General features: G+C 43.1%; 1 protein-coding gene across 4 annotated transcripts in view; it reads left to right on the top strand.

The window, feature by feature from the left end:
- DNM3 (dynamin 3) overlaps nucleotides 1-19,540 on the top strand; it is a 397,977-nt gene that overhangs the window by 361,457 nt on the left and 16,980 nt on the right. For all 4 annotated transcript variants that reach the window (XM_081025373.1, XM_081025374.1, XM_081025371.1 and 1 more), the window contains 2 exons: nucleotides 7,327-7,553; nucleotides 8,141-8,377. In XM_081025373.1, the coding sequence (XP_080881499.1) occupies nucleotides 7,327-7,553; nucleotides 8,141-8,377 (464 nt within the window). The remainder of the gene's footprint in view (nucleotides 1-7,326; nucleotides 7,554-8,140; nucleotides 8,378-19,540) is intronic.

Below are 19,540 nucleotides of genomic sequence, written 5' to 3'. Positions count from 1 at the left end.
CTGGGAAAGAGCTTTGTGTGCTGTCCCCTTGGATACAAAATCAGTGAACTTGCCTTTTCTGAGTGAGGATGATAAAGCCACAAAGCATACTGGTAGTCCAGCCCTCAGTTGATCTATGCCATGTAGAATCTCTCCCTTTCCTTGGTTATCGTGATAGTAGTCAGGACATGATACTTAACTTACATGGTCCAGCTTGGTTCTTTTGGGAGCCATGACATAAAAGTACAAGTGACATCACAAGTGATTTCAGAAATTATCTTGTAAATAAGATAGGCTATCATGGGTTGTGGCAGAGCAGCAGGGTCTCCCAACTCTTGAAAAGTGAGACACCAATGATTTTATGTGTACTTATCTTCTAAGGACACCTTTTTATTTAAACCAGTGATATATCATGAGCATTTGCTTATAGCAAGTACAAGTTAGATGGCAATGTACGAAAAAGAACCCCACACTAGCATTCAGTTGAAACCTGGATTCCAACCCTTGTTCTGCTATAGGCTCTGTTGACCTAAGACAAATCACTTAACTTCATTGCATTGATTTCCTCCATATGTAAAATACTAGTCCTATGAAAGTAACCTGGCTAAGGGATTTGTCCTGGAAGATGGTATATAGGGAAGTACTATTAAGAATATAATTGTAAGAAACTAATATGGCTGCCTATTTAAGAACTAAACTAGCCTTTATCCATATTTCAAGCTTCCTTTCAAATATTATATTTCTAAATACGACAATCCATTTGTTCAAGAGCTATGCACCCCTTGACTGGAAGAAGCCCCAAGCACTCACGTGAGCAATCTTATTTTTAACTGACTATCTTCAGACATATTTTGTGTGTTCAAGCAAGGGTAGTCAGATGCTTTGAAGTATCAGTATCAGGTAAGCAATATATTAGACATTAGAAAACTATGAGTTGTATTCTCCCACTTGGTCAGTGGCCTGCTGTGTGACCTGAAGCAATTTCATTTGGTCGCTCCAAGTTGAAATCACTTCTAAAACCACAGTGAGAACACTGAGCTGCCTCACGGAATTGTCAGGGAACATAATGAACGTAACTATATGCCATTTTGAAAAATCATAGAGCACTAAACAAATAGTCTGTGTATTTTTAAAATTACCCTCTTAACTTTGCTTAAACGAGTTCAGGTTGTTTTTGCCGTGGCATATCCAGGCCCTTGCTTATTTAAACATTTTCCTGATTAAGCATCATTTATCTTTTCAGTGTTTTACCAAGAGTCATTAGTGCTGCCATCAGTTCAAACGCTGCTTTGCTCTGCACTATATTAAATCATCAGCACAGGAAATAGTGCTTCCTGTCTATAGCTGAGAGGAGTAGCTTGGCACAATTAGTTAAAAGGGGGGGAAAAAAGACCCTGTTGCAAGTTTATCCCACTTTCACCTTCTCAAGAAACACACACACACACACATAGAAATGTGGGGTGGATTGCCCTCTCTCTTCACTGGTGTGCTCGCTTCTTGGATGAAATGGCTAAACCCTCACCAACAGGGCATCAGCCATGCAGATAGTACTCAGCTGGTTGTCCTGAGAGGGACCTCACAGAAGAATCCTGGGAAAGTAGACTTCAAGTAAGAAGACTTCAAGGTCCAGCCTTGAAGCAGAGATTCATGGGACTACAGAGAAAGCAAAATCATCATGTTATGCTGGATTCTTACGCAAGCGATGGTCCTCATTGTTTGAAGTTCAACTTTTCGTGTCTACCAGAGAATAGAGTTCCATATCTAGGATGACCTCTTCTCTTTGAGTATTATTTTATCCTCTTTGTTACTGTATGTGTAAAAATATGTAAATAGCTACATAATATTTTTAATGAGATATGTAATTATATATGTAAAAAGTAGAAGTCCCTTTCTTTAAATATACATTGTACAGAATGCCTGATCCCTTTGCGTTCACTCCACAAGGAACAGAAACATGTTACACCCAGCACTGCGTCATGCATGTGTGTTGATTTTCCATTCAGTTTAAAGGGAAGAGAGCTTGAAGTGAGAGAAAGAATCATAGAATCACAACTAGAAAACGAGTATTTGGACGCCTCATTTGAAATCCCGTCCACCCAAACCTGCTGCTTCTGGAACTGGCTTTGCGCGGCAAGGCCAGTTGTCCTGCAGAACCAGCCAGTGGCTAACACAGGGTTCTCTCTTTATGGACTCTCCCTGTCGCAAGCAGCACTGTGGCCTTTCCTCTTTGAAAAGCGAAGGGCTACTCTGCTTCTGGAGAACAGTCTGTTTCAGCCAGCTTTCATAAGGCTCAGAGTGTGGTGGGCAGTTTCCTTTGAAAGTTTACATTAAGTGTTCTGCCACTCAAGTCTCCATATGGAATTGTTTAAGAAGTTTAAGGCCAGCGATAAATGCCTTGCCTCAGACATACTGTAAGCCTTTGTCTATTGAAATGCAGCAGCTGTTTCATTGCTTAAACATACCAGGTAACGGGCGACACAAAGAAATGGCAAGTTTATGACAGGCGGTCGTTCTGAACAGGCTGAAAGTCAAAGCAGCAGAGTTTTGTTCGGTTATTTCAAGTTCACACACACAGAACACCCCATGGCAGGCACATTTTGGTGGCTTCTATGGAAGTCCCCCCTTTCTCCCCTCCCCACAAAAGTTCTCCATCAGAGAATCAAGAAAGTGTGATTCGAAAAGCGTGAGTAGCAAAGAGTCACATTCATTCTGTGTTTGGACCCACAGGACCCGTTGGGTACTCACGATTTTGACCAGGTCATAAATGATGAAATCGAGGTTCCGAGCGGTGACGTGGCTTGCTCAGGACCACACAGCCAGGATTGCATGGCAGAGTCAAGATTAAAATCCACCTCTGCTCGTTGAGTTGGATATTCTGTCCATTACAACATCAGATAACGCGTACGACACAGTTAGGAAAACTATATACGTCAACCTTTTCAAACTAAGGGTTCCTATCCCCACGGCATACAATTGGGGTGTCTTCCTAGAGGGCCCATAATGACTCGAAGATTTTATTAGGATTTGTTTCAATAAAAGAAACAATGTTTTGAATCTAAGTAATTTAAAACATTGTTCCTCAGATTCAAACAAGCCCAGATAATACAAAATAGAATATAAAGTTCTTATGAAACTTTTTAGGAACCAAATGCGAAAGCTAGAGGCATGTCACAGTTGGAGTGTGTGCTGTAGCCTGCGCCCCTGGACCCCTGGAAGTCCTGGGCCATTGGCACTTTGGTGGAAAATTAATAACATGTGCCCTCGTTTCAAAACCTAGTGTTAACTTTAATGTGCGTGCAGTAGAGTGCTATTTTAAATGTTCATTATTTGGGAGGAAAGTACATCTTAAATACCAGAGCACTGATTTGTTTCCCCGGGTCAGGAATTCGGCATGGTGCTCCAGAAACAGATCACGACCCGGACCCAGAAGCCCCCCCACCACCACCACTCTGGCTCCCCCCAACCCCAGTCTCTCCCCACAGAGGGTACCAGTCCTGATTTCTTATACTGTCGATTAGTTCTGCCTGTTCTTGAACTTCGGAATCACGCAGTTTGTACTTTGTGTGCGTGTGATGTCTTTTGCTCAGTCTTCTGTTTGTCAGTCAAAGCATGTGACTTCTTCAAGAAGGAAACACCTCATTGGTTTTTCGCCGAACGAAATCCCTGGGAGATGGAAAAGAGGCTCACACAGAAATGAGAGAACTGAAAGATCTCAAAGAATCACAGCATTCTGACCAAGCCACCTCTCCAAAACTAAGCAACTTTTGAACTTTTCAGCCAGCTAAGTTTCCACATACGTGTTTGTGTGAATGAGAGCTATCATTACTTTCCATACGGCGGCCCTCCTGTCTAGAAACAAGATTTTAAGGACGTGGTCTCCTCAGTGACTGAATGGCACATTAACTCTAGAAATGTCTCTTCTATTTGTGAAGGCTTTACAATGGTTTCAGTAATAAAGACAAAGCAGGGTTAAGATCCAAAAATATGGCAGGTTGCTAGAAAGGGTTAAAGTAGGAGAGAAGAAACATGTGGAACATTTTTAATGGCCTTGCATTCCTTTACCCTGAGCAGACGGGCCTGGTGCAGGAATGCCTGTTTATCCAGCCCATACAGTTCGAACTGGAGTGAGGTTTTGTGTGCGAGAATTTTTGTGTGTGAACCATACAAAGATGTATAGGGTCGAAGGTGTTATAATTAAAAGCATAAATATTACTTCACATCTCACAGCCATGTATAATTCGTTTATGTTCTGTGGGGTATTTTCTAAATGCTATCGCTTGGCCTGTAATTGTGCAGAATCCTTGATTTAAATATTTGTCCCACTGACATACACACTGCTTAGAAAGTCCCCAAAGTGTCCGGAAACTCCCCAAAGGCTGCCCCCCACCCGCTTCCTTGGTTCCAGCTGTAGCATCGCCAGGACAGCTGGAGGAGAAGAGTTCCTAAAATTTTGCTTAAATGCAAAATGAAAGGTCAACCTATGCTTCTGCAGAACTATGTGACTTGATCCCTGCACAATTGAGATAGCTTTCTATTTGTTCTTCTGCCTCTACATACATAACCAATGCCAGTTTAGCCCTGTCCACTCTAAGAAGAATAGCTTTTGTTCGGGGAGCACTAACTCAATGCTACGCATTGTTCTAGGCAACATATAGTCGTTCTTTCACATAATCCTCATCACAACTCTTGAGGCAGCTACTCACATTATCCATATTTTACAGATAGGGAAACCGAGACTCAAAGAGGTGAAGTTATTTGCCCAAGAACAGTAAGTGTTAGAGCCGGGACTTATAATTTAGGGCCATCTGATTCCAAAGCATGTGCTTTTCACCAGGGTGCTCTGTCGCCATTTTCTCTCATGGTGATACTACTTAGGTTATTCCAGAACGTGGGCAAATCTTTCGGAGACTCGGCAAGTCTTAGTGGGTGACATTTTGATGTGGAAGAGTTGATTCAATGCAGATCTTTGATCAGAATGCTGAAAGCAGGCCCTTATTATTTTATTTCGTGGTTTGTTTGACAGTTGCTTCTTAATTCAGGTCTGCTTTAAATCTATTCTTGGAAGGGTCTTCTTTTAAATTGTGTTTAATAGATTCTAAGAGATACTCCAGTACAATGTAAAGCTTCAAAAGAGCTTAACCCAACGGAGAGCCAATGCCAGGAAAATTGTCTGGTTTTGAATTTAGACTTGTACCATCCCTCCAACGGCATACACACACCCACCAGTGGAAGATTTGTGCACATGTCCACGTCTCCTTGGGCACCTGCAAGTGTGTTTAGAAGTGCATAAATCTTGAATGACGGTAAAGAGAGACTCTTTAAGCTCAATTCACTGTCTTTCCTCTAAGTATGACTTTCCCTTCTTAACTTTTGATTTTCTGTTCTCCCACTCACCCAAACCTCAATGCCTTGAGGTATCTTTGTTCCTTTCCTCCATGCCCTTCACATCTAAACAGCACCGAGTCCAGCTGGTTTTTCCTTTACACTGTCATTTACATGTGCCCGTCTTTTCTATTCCCCTGCAGCCTTGCTCAATTAAACCCTTATCCTCTCATAAATGATCTCCAGGAGTCTTCGAGCAGATTTCTTTATCTTCATGTGCAAAGTCTTTTCCAATCGCAGCCTAAAACTCTCTTTTATTGTTTCACTTACTTGCTTAAAAGCTTTCTGTGGCTCCCCAGCGCCAAGTGGATAAAGTTCAAACACTTTTCCTTGGCGTTTCAGGCCCTCACATCTGGCCCCAGGTTACCTGGCCAAATTTACCTTCCACAACTATCACACATAAACCTATTCTACCAGACAGTTGTCTGAACACATCTTGTGTGTTAGATTACTTCCACATTTGAATCACTCTTGGTTTACAAAATATGTACAAAGAGCATTTTTTTTAATTTCACAGTGAAGCTGTAATTTAGCTGAATTTTCTGATGAGCAGAATTATTTGCATGCTTAGATACCTTTAAAAAATAATGAAGCTATGTGTTTTAGACGCTTGTCATCTCTGAGTTACAAATTTAACTATAACCCAGGAATTCTGAGCATCTGACAGGTGTTCTGTTGTCTGCCTGAATTTGTGACAATTAAATATACTGGCTTTTGGCCTGTCTTAGAGAAATCCAGTGTCTCTAGATAAGTGTTAACTTTCTCATTTAACAGAGAAACTGAAAAGTCCAAGTTGGTTTACTTTTCTAGGCTTATGTTAATTAGTGTACTTGGTACACCGCTCCAAAATAATGATGCTTAAACATAAATTGTCTTTTCTAAGCACCCAATCAAAGTGGGGTAAGAAGGTTACGGAAAGAGCACTAGACTTCAAGTCAGAAGATTTTGAGTTCAACTTAATGCTGTGTGACTTTGGGCAAGTTACGTAAACTCTCTGAACTTCAATTTCTTCATCTGTAAAATTGGGATGATAATACATGTTTCCTAAGTACGTGGTGAGAATTAAATTAGATAACTTTTGAAGGCATGTGAGACACACCAGATTTCATCAATTCTCACATTTAATATTTCTGGCATAAAGATGTATGTTCCACTCAATGGCATCTTGACATCCAGTCGTAGTTTAAATTGTGGTGTTGTTTTCTTTCTTAGTGGTGTGTCTTAAAATCAGTGGTGTCTTAGATTTGATGAAATATGGCGGTTGGTTCTCTCTCCCTCAGTGTTATGCTTCATAGATATTATTCATACTTTAGTTTGTTTTTACATATCCTTTAACCATGGATATGGTTATCCTTTAACCTCATCACTGTTAAGTAGCTTCTCCTATAAGTTCTAGAAAGCAGAGAGTGTATCACTTCTTTTTGGATATCAATACATAATTATATAAGATTCTGCATTTAGTAAATATTCACTCACTGTTGCTAATTCCACTTTTGAGATGACATTGAAATCTGCGGTATTTGTAGTAGTCCAGTGATTTTGGTAAAAGCTAGGTAGAGAACTGGATAACTTGTGCTCCACGTAGGTTTCTTTACACCAATGTTTCTGGTTGAAAATACTGCTGTTTATTACCTCTCGGTACCTCCCTCATCTCTACGCCAAGCAGCCTCAGACAACATGGTGGAAATCCTTGCACAGCCAGCAGGCCCAGCTCTGGTGATGGCAGGGTTTGGCCCTCTTTTTCCTTTAGTGTCAACAGCCATACAGTGTGGGGGAAACTCACCAGCATGGTTCTGAGGGTTGGGAGGAGAATGAAGAAAATATGAGTGAACAGACAGACAGACAAATGATGCAGTCCTTTGTCCAGAGTGGACTTCAGTGGACTCTGTCCACAGGCTTTGAACCAGTTTATACCATTCGAGAACTCATTCGTTCCCATTTTAATTTTCTATGATGACGTGACAGGTTAAGGATTTCATAAACTCAGAGCTCCTGGCACAGTTATATTCTTCAGAGGACCAAAACACTCTGATGGAGGAATCTGCTGAGCAGGCTCAGCGGCGGGACGAGATGCTTCGAATGTACCAAGCCCTTAAAGAAGCCCTTGCCATCATTGGCGATGTCAGCACGGCCACGACGTTCACCCCCGCACCGCCTCCCGTGGACGACTCCTGGATACAGCACTCTCGCAGGTAGGCAGACGGCCCACGGCCCCTGAGGCCGGCCGGGCTGGGCCAGTATCGTGTTCTGGGTGTGTTTCCCTAAACCAATGGGAATCTAGAGAAAAAAGAGGAAAGAAGATAAATTTGAGTTCAGAAGTGAGAGATGGGGTCAGATGTCCCCAAGTCCCTTCGAAAACAAGCGCAACACATCCTCATAGGGGAATGCTACACAGCCGTTAAAAAGAGTTCTGTAAGTACTGGAATGAAAAGACAGTCTAGTGCATGTGAAGCTTTATAAAACGTAAGTTACGGAACGTTGTGTTTCTATTATGTACAAAAAAAAGGAGTTTATGTGTATTGAGAAACTACTGTGGAATATCCTTAAAAAGGATGTACAAGAAACTACTACGGGCCTTCTTCGCCCAGGTAAGGCATGGGGAGGGAAACATGTCACCATTTATCTTTTTATTTACCCTTTAACATGCCTAACACATATCTGGGATTCTCAGTCAACAAATAATTTCTAAAAAGCAGTCGGGCAGTTACAAAATATTTTTTAAAGATGAATTCAGACGGAAAGTAGGAGTGGGTAAACTGCTGTTGGTCTCTTTCTTCAGGTCACCCCCTCCGAGCCCCACCACCCAAAGAAGACCCACGCTGAGCGCCCCACTGGCACGGCCCACATCTGGCCGAGGGCCGGCTCCCGCCATCCCCTCCCCCGGACCCCACTCGGGGGCGCCCCCGGTTCCATTCCGGCCCGGCCCGTTGCCTCCTTTCCCCAACAGCAACGACTCGTTCGGAATCCCTCCACAAGTCCCGTCTCGGCCCACGCGGGCACCTCCCAGCGTCCCCAGGTAAGTGTTGTGCACGGAAGAAGTTGATGGGGGCTGCTCTGTGGTTCCCTTCTCATAGCATGACAGACAAAATTTACTCGAAAAAGAAAATTGCAAAGATATTATCGAACACATTTGCAATTTTCAGCCAAAGGGGAATCCTTGGGAAACTGCTGAGCCTGTTACACCATTTAAAAACCAATAGGAGTGGTCTAAACCTCTCCTTTATCAACTGGATGGGACTAACTGAATGGGACTAAAGGAAACGGTCCAAATGAGTGACATTTTGGCAGCTGTTTGTAGAATTTGATGGAGGAGCTTTGAAATGAAAGAGCCGTGGCTGGGTTGTTGCAAGCTGTGTGTTCCACAGGTCATGAGAATGTCACCAGCCAAGCCCTCACCTTCTCTGTTACCAAAGGAATTCCAAAAAATCCACTGACTTCAAGGAATATTATCCATCTCCCCTCTGAACTATGACCCTGAAACCCAATATTATTAACTTGGACGTAGGCTGAGTAAAAATCTGGCTGATTAATCTGCAATTGCTGTTTTTTAAACTATGCACAGAAACTTGAATACAGACATGATGATAGCCACATATGAGATAGAACACTGTACACTTGAGTAATACATTTTGACCTTGGTGAGCAGATTTTCAGGCTTCGTTGTGAAACAAAATAGCTGATAAATAAGCGGAACTTGATATAGGTGAGGCTATATTCTCACCTTCATACATTTATAATCAAGATATGCACCATGTGTATTATTTAGAGATTTTGAAAGCGGAAGGAATTAGGGTTTTTGTTTTCTGTTTTTTAATCAATAATACATTTTAAAAGGAAAGAAAATTAGCCCATCTAGAAAATTAATGTTTCAAAATTCGATTCAGAGGATTAAAATATGTGCGTGCCCCATGAAGGAAAACCTTGCTGTGGGTGGACTATAAAAGCAGAAATGTCACCTCACCCTCTGATCAAGGTGCTTCCATTTATTTCGACCTTCAGGGTATTGGGTGTAATGAAGAGAAGGGGCCTCTTAAGCTAGTACACAAAGGGTGGTGTAGCAGGAATAGCAGGGGGTGTGAGATCGGAAGACCTGGTTTGCCACAGGCCATGGGCAACTGATTCGGCTCTGAGCTGGGAGCTCCTTGTGTCTGAAGCAGGGACAAATCCAGCAAGACCATTGCCCAGACCACCCGAGATGAGGTCTTTTAAAGAGTCTGAGACCCTGTAAAGCACTGTGGCCATCACCGTTGTCAGCATCTTGGCCCTAAACAAAGAGGATATCTGTACTCTCCAACCTGTGGATTTTGTCCTCTAAACTCAGTAGGTTTGGCTAATAATTAATTTGGCACTGAGCTCCACGTCCAGTAATAATGGTAAGAGCAGTAGCTGACATTTCTTGTGTTCTCCGTATCTGCGGGGCAATATCCTCGGAACACTGCAGGCACATGTTTGTTTACAGCTCATAATGACCCACTGAGACATGTCAGGATCCATTTTGCAGACAGACTGGCTCAGGGCTTGAGCAGTGTGCCCAAAGCTGCTCGGCCAGCCCCAGAGGAGCTGGGCTTTCGCCCCAGGCTGTCTGACCGAGGAGTCCATCTCACAGCCACACCACTGGGGTTTCTCAGCCTCGACTCTGCTGACATTTTTGTTGTAGGACGCTCTCCTGTGCGTTTTGGGATGTTTAGCAGCATCCTGGCCTCTTCCCACTAGATGTCACTTGCACTTTCCCAGATGTGACCACGAATCATGTCTCCAGACATTGTCAATGCAAGGGGTGCACAGAGATAAACCTCCCCGCCCCCCCGGAGAATTCTGCACTGCAGTATTCAAAAGCCTTTCCCTCCCGTGTGAAAAAACATAAAATGTCAGTGCTGGGCCTCAGGACAGGCGAGATTCAATGATTGTTTGAGGAAACCTCACATTGAGTGGGAAAGTGAGGTACGAGGCCCCTGGGGGTGGAGTGTTGGGGATAGGAGGTGGGGGTCCCATCCAGGAACCCGGAAGCTGGCCATTTTGTCTGTTCAGCTACAAGAAGGAACCAGAGCAACCTGCTGGTGACTGCCCTGGGAATGAACATGCATGTCTGCCTGCTCGCTTGGCTGCGCTAACTCCTGGTTTTGGGGGAGCCGGCTTGCCAGTGCCCTTCTGGGATAGCTGTAGAATGCTGAACTGATGTATTAAGCAGGGTGGGATCACCTTGGGTATTTCCCAGCTCCCACCAGGAAGGTCGCGGCAGGAATCCGTAGCCCCCACCAGAGAAGGGGAGCTCCAGGTTTAATGCGTCTGTGTTGGGGGATTTATAGGACAACAGTTGTGTTATTCGACATTTCTAGAATATTCTCAAGTTTGAGCCAGGCTTAACTTGATCTGGCCTTGCAAAGAGTCTCAAATGTAAAACAGAACTGGGAGTTCAGAGTGAAAGAGGCAAGTTGGTTGTTTTGTGCTGAGCCTTCAAGTTTCAGGCCAGTTCATCGCGTTGGGAGGGAAATCCCTGAGGGGTGGGGGCGGGGAGGGGGGCACCTGAGGGAGAGCAAGAAAGACTCTGTCAGGATCCTTATGCCTATTAAAGTTTAGCTTTAGATGGAGAATTCTGACCACATAAAGTCTGTTTTTAATAAAAGCCAGAGCAGGAATCCTACCAAATGCAAGCCAGAAATGAGGTTTAAGATTTCAAAAAAAGAAAGAGAAAAAGAAAGACAAAGATGAAAGAAAGAAAGAAAGAGAGAGAGAGAGAGAGAGAGAGAGAGAGAGAGAGAGAGAAAGTTAGTTGAGGGAAGCTCTTGTTGAAATTTCATGTTGTTCTATTGATTTATATATTCTCTTTTCCCTCTGTGATTTGCCTCCATTTTCTCCATTAAAATTTTTTTGAAAGTTGAAATGCCATTATCCATCTTCCCCAGGAAAATAACTCTTAGCTTTATGAGAGGGAAGTTTTGATTTTTTTCTCCCCAGTTCTTTTCTTTCTTAAGGGCCCTTTCTCCTCTTTTATCTGAAACCAGAAACTCCTAAGGTGACAAGACAGCGTGAGCGGGTGTCCCGCCAGCTCCCAGGGGGGCTTTCATCTCACAAAGGCCATAACTGAACTTTTCAGAGGCAAAAGGCTGATGTTCAGCGTGGGCTTGTGCATAGTTTTCTTCGGGATAATTCGTGACTTCATTAGCACGTTATGATCTTGACCTTTAAGAGCCTATATACTTTTATTTTAACCCTATTCAAAAGTAATAAAAGTACTTGCAGTTGTGCAGAGACCATGAGCATTCCACTCTTTAAAAAAAAAAAAAAAAGACAAAAACCAAAAATCATTATTCTCTCTTTCCACGACAATGTAAAGGAAGAGGAAGGAGAGAGGCTGGTGGAGTCGTTTTTTTGGCCCAGCTTTTCTCCGCTGCTCAAGCTGTTCTGGTTTATGTGCGTGGAGCTTTTCAGGGAGGGAGCTGGAAATATTGCAAACGACATGCCTGTTTTAATTAATTCCACCTGAACTAGGGGAGCGTCTCAGTCCCAAGGAGACTCCGCAGTATGGCTGCTTCTGTCCCAGTAACTTGAGTGCACACAAATCCGATTTATGGAACACTGTCTCCTGCCAGGATGTGCGGCTCACGCCCTCCCCTCTCACCCCGCACAGCTTCTCTGAAGGGGCTAAACCCTGTTGGAAATTCCCAGCCAGTAGAGTCCTTGTTTAGCAAGGTGATCTTAAACAGACATCATCATGTCTTTAGGGGCTCCGCTTTCTTACTGGAAGATGCTAATCGTCGTCAAACCCTAACTTTAGGGCTGATGTAGCTATTTTCGGTTACAACTTCTTAAAATTAGTTAATTGGGAATCACAGCCTGGGACATTACCAGAACAAATGAACTGAATCAGAGTGTGTTTTTCCTGGCAGCAGCCGATTCTGGCATTATTTCATTCATTTGTCTTCTCCCCTTTCCTTGGACTAAGCTATTTTGCAATGGTCAGAAGGGGATAAGGGTGGGAAGAAGGGTCTCTGTCCAAACAAACTTCATTTACCTCATCACCCAATCATCTATTTTTAAAAAATGTTGAAAAAGAGAAGTGCTTTCTTCTAACCACCCTTGTCACCAAGTCCGATGGTGTCTTTTGAAAATGGCAAAACTGAATCATAGGAAAGGATTTGGCTTTTACTCCAGCTCATCCACATGACAAAAACACAACATGGAAACCAAGAAACGCTCCATTGAAAGTCCCTGCTGAGCCCCACGAGGAAGCTGACATCCCTGTATTACGTGGTCAGCCCTGGGGGAGCGTCCAGACTATCCCAAGGGTCCCCAGTTGTGCCCGTCTCGTGTGTGATGTAGGTGGTCTCCCTGACTTTCCATGGCACACTCTGAGTCCCTTGTTCTCAGTGACATTACTAAACCAACCATGGTAAAAGATACGTAAAATCCCCTACACAAAGAAATAGCGAGTGCATTCATTTTCTGGTCTTTACGGTGGAGGTAAAGCCATTTGGTTCTCTTTACAATCTAATCTTGTTGCGAACATTTGACCTCGATGCCCTGCTGGGTTGTGTCTCTCTTACATATTTTATATGTTGATTCAATTGATAGTTAACACAGAATCCCTTTCACTTAGAGGTAAAGCCTCCTTGTTTTGTTTTTTTTCCAGCCAGTCCCCCAAAGTTTGAAGGACAAACCCACAATTCTTATAAGTGTGTTTTTGCATCTCTAACATCAAGGTTTGGAGCCATGAAGGATGAAGCTGCCGAACCTTGAAGTTGGGGGTCAGGTCCATGGACAATAAGTCACACGACTCGTGTGACTAGGCTGTGTCTAACACCCCCACAGGCACGTTCCGGGGACCTCCTGACTTTCTCCCTCCTCAACAGTCTTCTAAGAGTGGGACTCCTTTTAGCAGCTGAGTGCCATTTGGACAAATGATGAATTCGTCTTGTGATTTCTGATTTCAGCCGTGAGCTTTCTGTTTTCTTCACCATCCTTCCCACTTAAAGAACAAACAAATAAATTCAGGGTTAGGTATTCTGATTTTTGAGGGACCCGTTTTTGTTTTTAGCAATTTGGATTTAAATCAAACAAAGATGTCTTTCAAAGGTCTGATTGCGAAGAATAGAAACCCCTTTGAGGTGTGCTCTCTGATTCTTAATATTTAAGGCATCGCTTGAGGCTCCTGTGTTACAAAAATGTGCTCCTGAAATCCTGAACCTAATTAATAATTTGTCGCAGGTTTAACATGCATTGTCAACGTGCTTACTAAATTTTGCTGAAAATACAAATTTGGCCACAAGCTGTTCACTAAAGAAAATGTCCCATTTAATTTAAGCCCCCTCCATTAACTCTCCCATCAAAATCATTCAAATTCCACAAGGATTCTGGTTGTAACATGATATTTCACTGAGGTAAATCAATGGTTAATATCAAAGCTTTTCATTCTTCAGGTCTTGGTTGCAATCCGGTTTAAGTGAAAGGCAAATGAGTCTGGTGGTTTCCTCCTTGGGTCCAGCAAACTTGAGTCTGCTTCACACAGACACTCCATCCTGCCACAGCTCAGCATGGCTGGCAGTCTGTGTAGGCCAGGCCCCTGCCAGCATTCTGAAGACCAGAATCTGGGAGCTGTGCAGATGTGTCCTGGTAGATGTCAGACTGCCTTTCTGTTTTCAGTGCGTCCTTTGTCTTACTTTTCCAGACACCCGAGGTTGCAGGAGCATAAAAGAGAAAGGGAAATAAGAAAGGATCTCTAGGAAGCAAGCACAGGCAACATCAATGCCGGCAGGCAGCAGCCGGCAGTAAATCTGACAAGATGCCGCCGGTAGCCCGGTGGTAACTGGCGTTAAGTTAACCAGACAACACTGCTTCCACGTCCCATGACAAATAATAGCAAATCGCTCTGTCATTGTTCTCTTTGGGGCTCCAAATTACTCAGTGTCAACCACTGCAGGCAAAGCCTTTCTGAGTTTCAGGGTACCCAGCTCTGCCCTGGGTTTTACCTGATTGATGGAGGAAGACAGCCAGGACGGCAGTCTGGCAAAAGAGCCACTGACCAGTGAAAAATGCACAGTAAATGATTATTATTCTTCCTGTAGCCAGTCAGCAGCGAACTGTCACCAGTTGGAATCTGCTGAATGTTCCTATATACAAGTTGATGTCAGCTCAAGGAAAAGAAAAGAAAAAAGTTCTACCCAGTGTAAGCAGACGCATGGCCTGTAGACAGACAAGCTAGAACGTCTATTTCTTCACCGCCCTCTTTTGTCTCTCTCGTTGTGAGAAAAGAATGATTTTACGGGGAAAACCTTCACGTCTGGACAGTTAGGGTTCAACGGCGTGCTTTTCAGTGACTTCAGAGATTCATGGCACAACATCGTTCCTGGCTTTTTCACCTTGAAATTTTATCCAAGCAGCAAATTACAGGAATGAGACGCCGGGTGCCTCTTCCTTCCCTCTGACTTATCAGCTACAGTGAAAGAGTAGAGCGACATTTAGCTTACCGGGGGTTGCGTTAGCCGATAAACAGCCAGGAAATTAAACGCAAAAAATGGAAATGCTGCATCTTTTGTTCAGAACGTGCTTTAAATGCCAAAGAGTGAGAAAAGAGTTGAGGATTGAGCTGAGGGCTTGATGGCTTTTGTCTGCGTGTCATAACTTTAGTGTTGCTTAAAACACAGAATTGTTAAATGCCCGACACTGAAACCCTTGAGCTTACTCGAGCCAACATACCGTATTGTAAGCGTTGTGTGGGGGGACCTCTGAATCTAAACTCGTATTTACACCCTTTAGTTGCCAAATGAAATCCATCTGGCTTACCATATGCTGTCGCCAAAAGATTATTACACTTTTGGGCTGGCCAGTATTTTTAAGTGCCGGGGAAAAGGGCGGTGCTGGAAGGGCCTTAGGTTTGAGAGAATCTGCATGTGTCCTGACGCCACATTGCCGGTATTTAGAGGAAGTCTGGATCCTGTGGCCTCTCACACCCAAAATGGAAGCATTTCTCCACGGGACAAAGTCTGAAGCCACACAGTCTTCAGGCAGCCCTCATCGTGGTATGGCCCTTTCTTTTCCTTCTGGCTGCTTTTCAGCCATCAGAGCCACATGATAGGCAAAACCACAAATAAAAGTGCTCTAATTTCTGGAATTTTTTTTTAAACTATTCCCATAAATACTAGGAAATGTCCACTCCTGTTTTCCAGTCAAAATTATCATCTCCCATGAATTGTAGAAAGAACACATTCCATCCAAAGATTAGGGGGGAAAAATGCTTAGTCAAAATGGCAAATCAGTCATCATCACTGGCAAGGCCGGGCCTGCTTGACTTCAGTTGCTCAGACACAGGAAAGAATTCCACATGTTCATCAAGTCAACACTTTCCCCCATTGGGATTAGTTTAAGCACAGAAAAAATAGGGTAAGATGCTGATACGGTTCTTACTGCTCTTATGAGAACCCAGTTTGTGTGCAAGTGAATATAAAGTTTATAAACAATATAATATAAATTGTTTAGTGAATATAAAGTTTAGAAACAAGTTCCATTCCTTCCCTGTATTTTTGTGGAAGGGCTAATGAACCAGCTGAGAGGGAGAATAAGGTAAAGACGTGGGTAACCACCAACTAGATATGCCACCACAAATGAGTCCCCAAGTCTCTAGGGCAGTTTTGAAAGCCAAGAGGGCCGAGATGGTGTGAGAAGGCCTCGGATGGCTTTGAATTATGACATAGAAAATCACCTTCTATGATCAAATATACCAGTTGCCTTCGCCATGTAAATATTCCCCGTACGTAGTTTCAGATTTCCATGAAGTAGCTTTATCTGAATTTAGTTGGGTCAGTGTATATCCCATTCATCTAGAATGAGACCTCTTACAAGAGTAGGAGATGAGGAAGATTTTTTAAAGGTATTTTGCAACCCAGAGAGTCTAAAATGAAATTGTTCCACCTGGACGTGCATATTTATGTAAGATATATTTTGTACCATGTGCATGCTTTGAGCTTAAATTAGGATTATTCTCGAAGCCAATTTTAAAAGCGAATGAAAGCTTTCCCTCCTATAAATCTACCCTCAGTGTCAAGGTCAAAGGCCTTGCCTGGAAAGTCAGAACACTGCTGTACCTTTAGACCACCATTCATGGACGAGAAGCGGTAAAAACTGAAGGAAACGTCCACTCATTTTTAATACAAATAGAATGTCTTTTTACCTCTTAGTAGGGTTGGAAAAATGTCTTAATAACTCCAATAGTAAAACTTCATGTGAGGCCACTTCTACCTGAATCATTGCCTCTTGGGGTGGAAAATTAAGGAAACATTAATAAATGTGTTCACTGGCGGAAGCTCTGCAGTGATGTACTTCCACATCGCTGGACCTAATGTCAAATTAAGCCGTGCTGCCCATTCCATTCGGAAGAAAGCGAACTTGGAGTGTTAGCTCCAACAGTGGTGGTAACAGCACTCAGGGTGGATGTTCCTGGGCCAGAAAAATCCCTGTGACTCACCAGTAGACTTTCACTTTTTTACATGCCCTGTAGTTCCGTTTAGGAATCTGTAAATGAGGTATCCAATATGATTGCTTGATTTGTTTTAGTATTTCAACCACACTAAATTACCCCCATTACCCTCATAATGCTTCATCCTTGAAAACTAATAAAAATGCTAAAAACTCATTTTAAAGCACAGTCTCTTTGACTAAATATGTTGAAACAGTTTCTTTTGCTCAAAACTTTGGTACGTGACTGATGACATCTTACAGATTTCCTTCTTTTTTACTACACTTGTCTCCTCCAACCCGGGACCCTTTCTCTTTATGAGACTATTCGGTACCTATTGTTCACTCAGAGTCTTCTAGGTGACTGAGCAGCCCATGGCACACTCATGCCAATAACCGTTGGCGGGGGCCTTCCAGGGGCCCTCCCTGTAGAGCAGGAAGTTTCAGGAAAACACTCCTGAGGGTCACAAAGAGTATGTGCAGTTTATACTTTCATAGTCTCCACAGACTGTTCAGTTTTCAGTTAAACTGTTCTTTTTATCATTAAAGTTTGCTTTCTTTCTTTTTTTCCTCTATGTATTTCATACCACTTGTTAAAGTGCATTTGGAGATGTAAAAACATGTAGCTAGAATAAGGAAGGTATCACTGACTGTTGTGTCCAGTTCAGAAAGCAGCGTTAAATTGGGAAGTCCAGGCTTTCCACCATTTCTCCTCACTGCACTCTCATGGCTCTCCTGGTCTGTACTCCAGGCATTCCGATTTCCCAACTCTCCACTGGGCTCTACCTCCAGTTACACAGGACATTATGCCTTTAGTTACTTAGGTCCGACACCTGCCTTCTAGCCTGGTTGGTCAGGCCAGCAAGATGAGGTCATAATCAGAAGAAAACATTATGGTTCTTTGGCCTCATGCACGTACATTATTCGAAACGGTTTTCTGTGAGGGGGAAGAGACCTGCTTTGAGACCCCCTTGGTCTAACATTCTGTAGGAGTGTGGAGAAACAAAACTGCAATTTTTTTTTTAATCCCTGTGAGAATAATGGAAATGTAAATTATATCTGCCTTTCTTTGCCTTGCCTTTCAGTGATGTTTACAGACAGACATATTAGAAATGAGAGCCTTTCGTTTGTAAACATTTTGGCTTTACTTTCTCCAAGTTCAGCTATCTTCTTAAGCACAGCTCCCCTGGCCATCACGGCAGTGTTTTCCTAAAAGTATATTTTGTGAACTCTTTCTCCAGGATGATGGCAGTTTTTGTAAGACAGATGCCTAAAAGACATATGGTTTTCATAGATTTTTCCGTCTAGACTACCTTTATTTAGTGACTTTCAGTCTTGAATTGGTCTAGTTAACGTTTCTGTAGGAGCTTGTATAAAAATTTTAAATGTGGGGCATACCATTAAGGTGTAAAACAAAAAGTTTGACTTCTTATTGGCGAGAGATTAAAAGGGATTGGTTGAAAATTTCCTTCAGGTTAAGTAATTCTGATCGTCCTGTATGCCCAAGCGTCCTTTCAGCTCCCACAATGCTGCCCCAAATGGAAAGGCTTGCCCTACAAATCTGGTAGCTGTTAAATTCATATACTTCTCACTGTTTTCCTGAGTAAATTCTTTGTGTTGGAGTGTGTGTGTGTGTGTGTGTCTTCAGACTCTTTACATGGCCCCAGAGGGACATATGATTTCTTGCCCTTTTAGCACCAGTTGTTACAAACACAGCATTTCCCTCATTTTCAAAAATCGCCCAACAAGCCACTGAGTAAAGGAGATGGAATATGTAGGAGTTTTTGTAGTGCCTCCAACCACCGAGGAAAATTCCGTTTTAAAATGCGGTTTTCGAGCCAGTGTCAAAGATTCATTTAGAGACAATGTGACACTTTAAGAGGAAAATAATTCCTTCTAGACTTGCCCAGCTATATCGGCCTTTTGCTCCCTCTTTTGTAAGAGCTAACGCCACAGACCCAACCCCAGTTCAGAGGCACCAGAAGGCAGAGACCCAGGGAAGGGAGCAAATGGGGGCCGGCCAGTCTCTACCAGTATCATCACTTGGCTGCACGCTGAGCATTTAATTGGACTTAGTCACATATTTGTCCACTGACATGGCAGCTTGCAAGGCACACTGCCTCTGTTTTTCTCCGTTTGCGTTCAACTTGTTTTTGTTTTTGAACTTCGAGCTCTAAAGCATGTTAGAGCTCCTCCTGCTGGAATATTTTGTAATCGCGGGGCTTGTAATTAGTAAACGGTAGCTTTGTCTCCATTTCTGCCCCTTGGACTCCCCTTAAGTGACTAGGAAAATATGACCTGGTGCGTTGAAAACTGGCCTTTTCAGTCACCGGGTAACATGGTCAGGCAGAGATGAGATGTTAGTGCAACATCCCTTTTCAGATTCCTCACACTTCTTTGTTTCAAAAATAGAAAGAATTGGAACGTTAACGTTTCCGTCAGTTATTTCTAATTCCATATTGGCAGCCCATGAGGTAAGGCCCGGAGTCACATAGCCATGCCTGAAAGGTTCTTGCAGTCTCTCTGAAAGGGGCAAAAAGTCTTCCCACCTTTCCGCAGCAGAAAGGGAGGTTCTGGTTTTATAGAGAGATTCCACTGTTGCCTGGTTCCTCCCCACCCCTGCTGCTTTTTCTTTTCTCCCCATCTTGAGGTGACAAAGGAATGTGCATCTCAGAAGGGGAAGCTTGCCTCTCCTAGTAGCTCCTTCTTAGCACCTCCTTCCCAACCTCTC

Source organism: Rhinolophus hipposideros (genome assembly GCF_964194185.1).
Source record: "Rhinolophus hipposideros genome assembly, chromosome: 19".
Lineage (NCBI taxonomy): Eukaryota > Metazoa > Chordata > Mammalia > Chiroptera > Rhinolophidae > Rhinolophus > Rhinolophus hipposideros.
The sequence above is the reverse complement of the archived record's forward strand: the minus strand, read 5'-3'. Positions and strand labels throughout refer to the sequence as shown.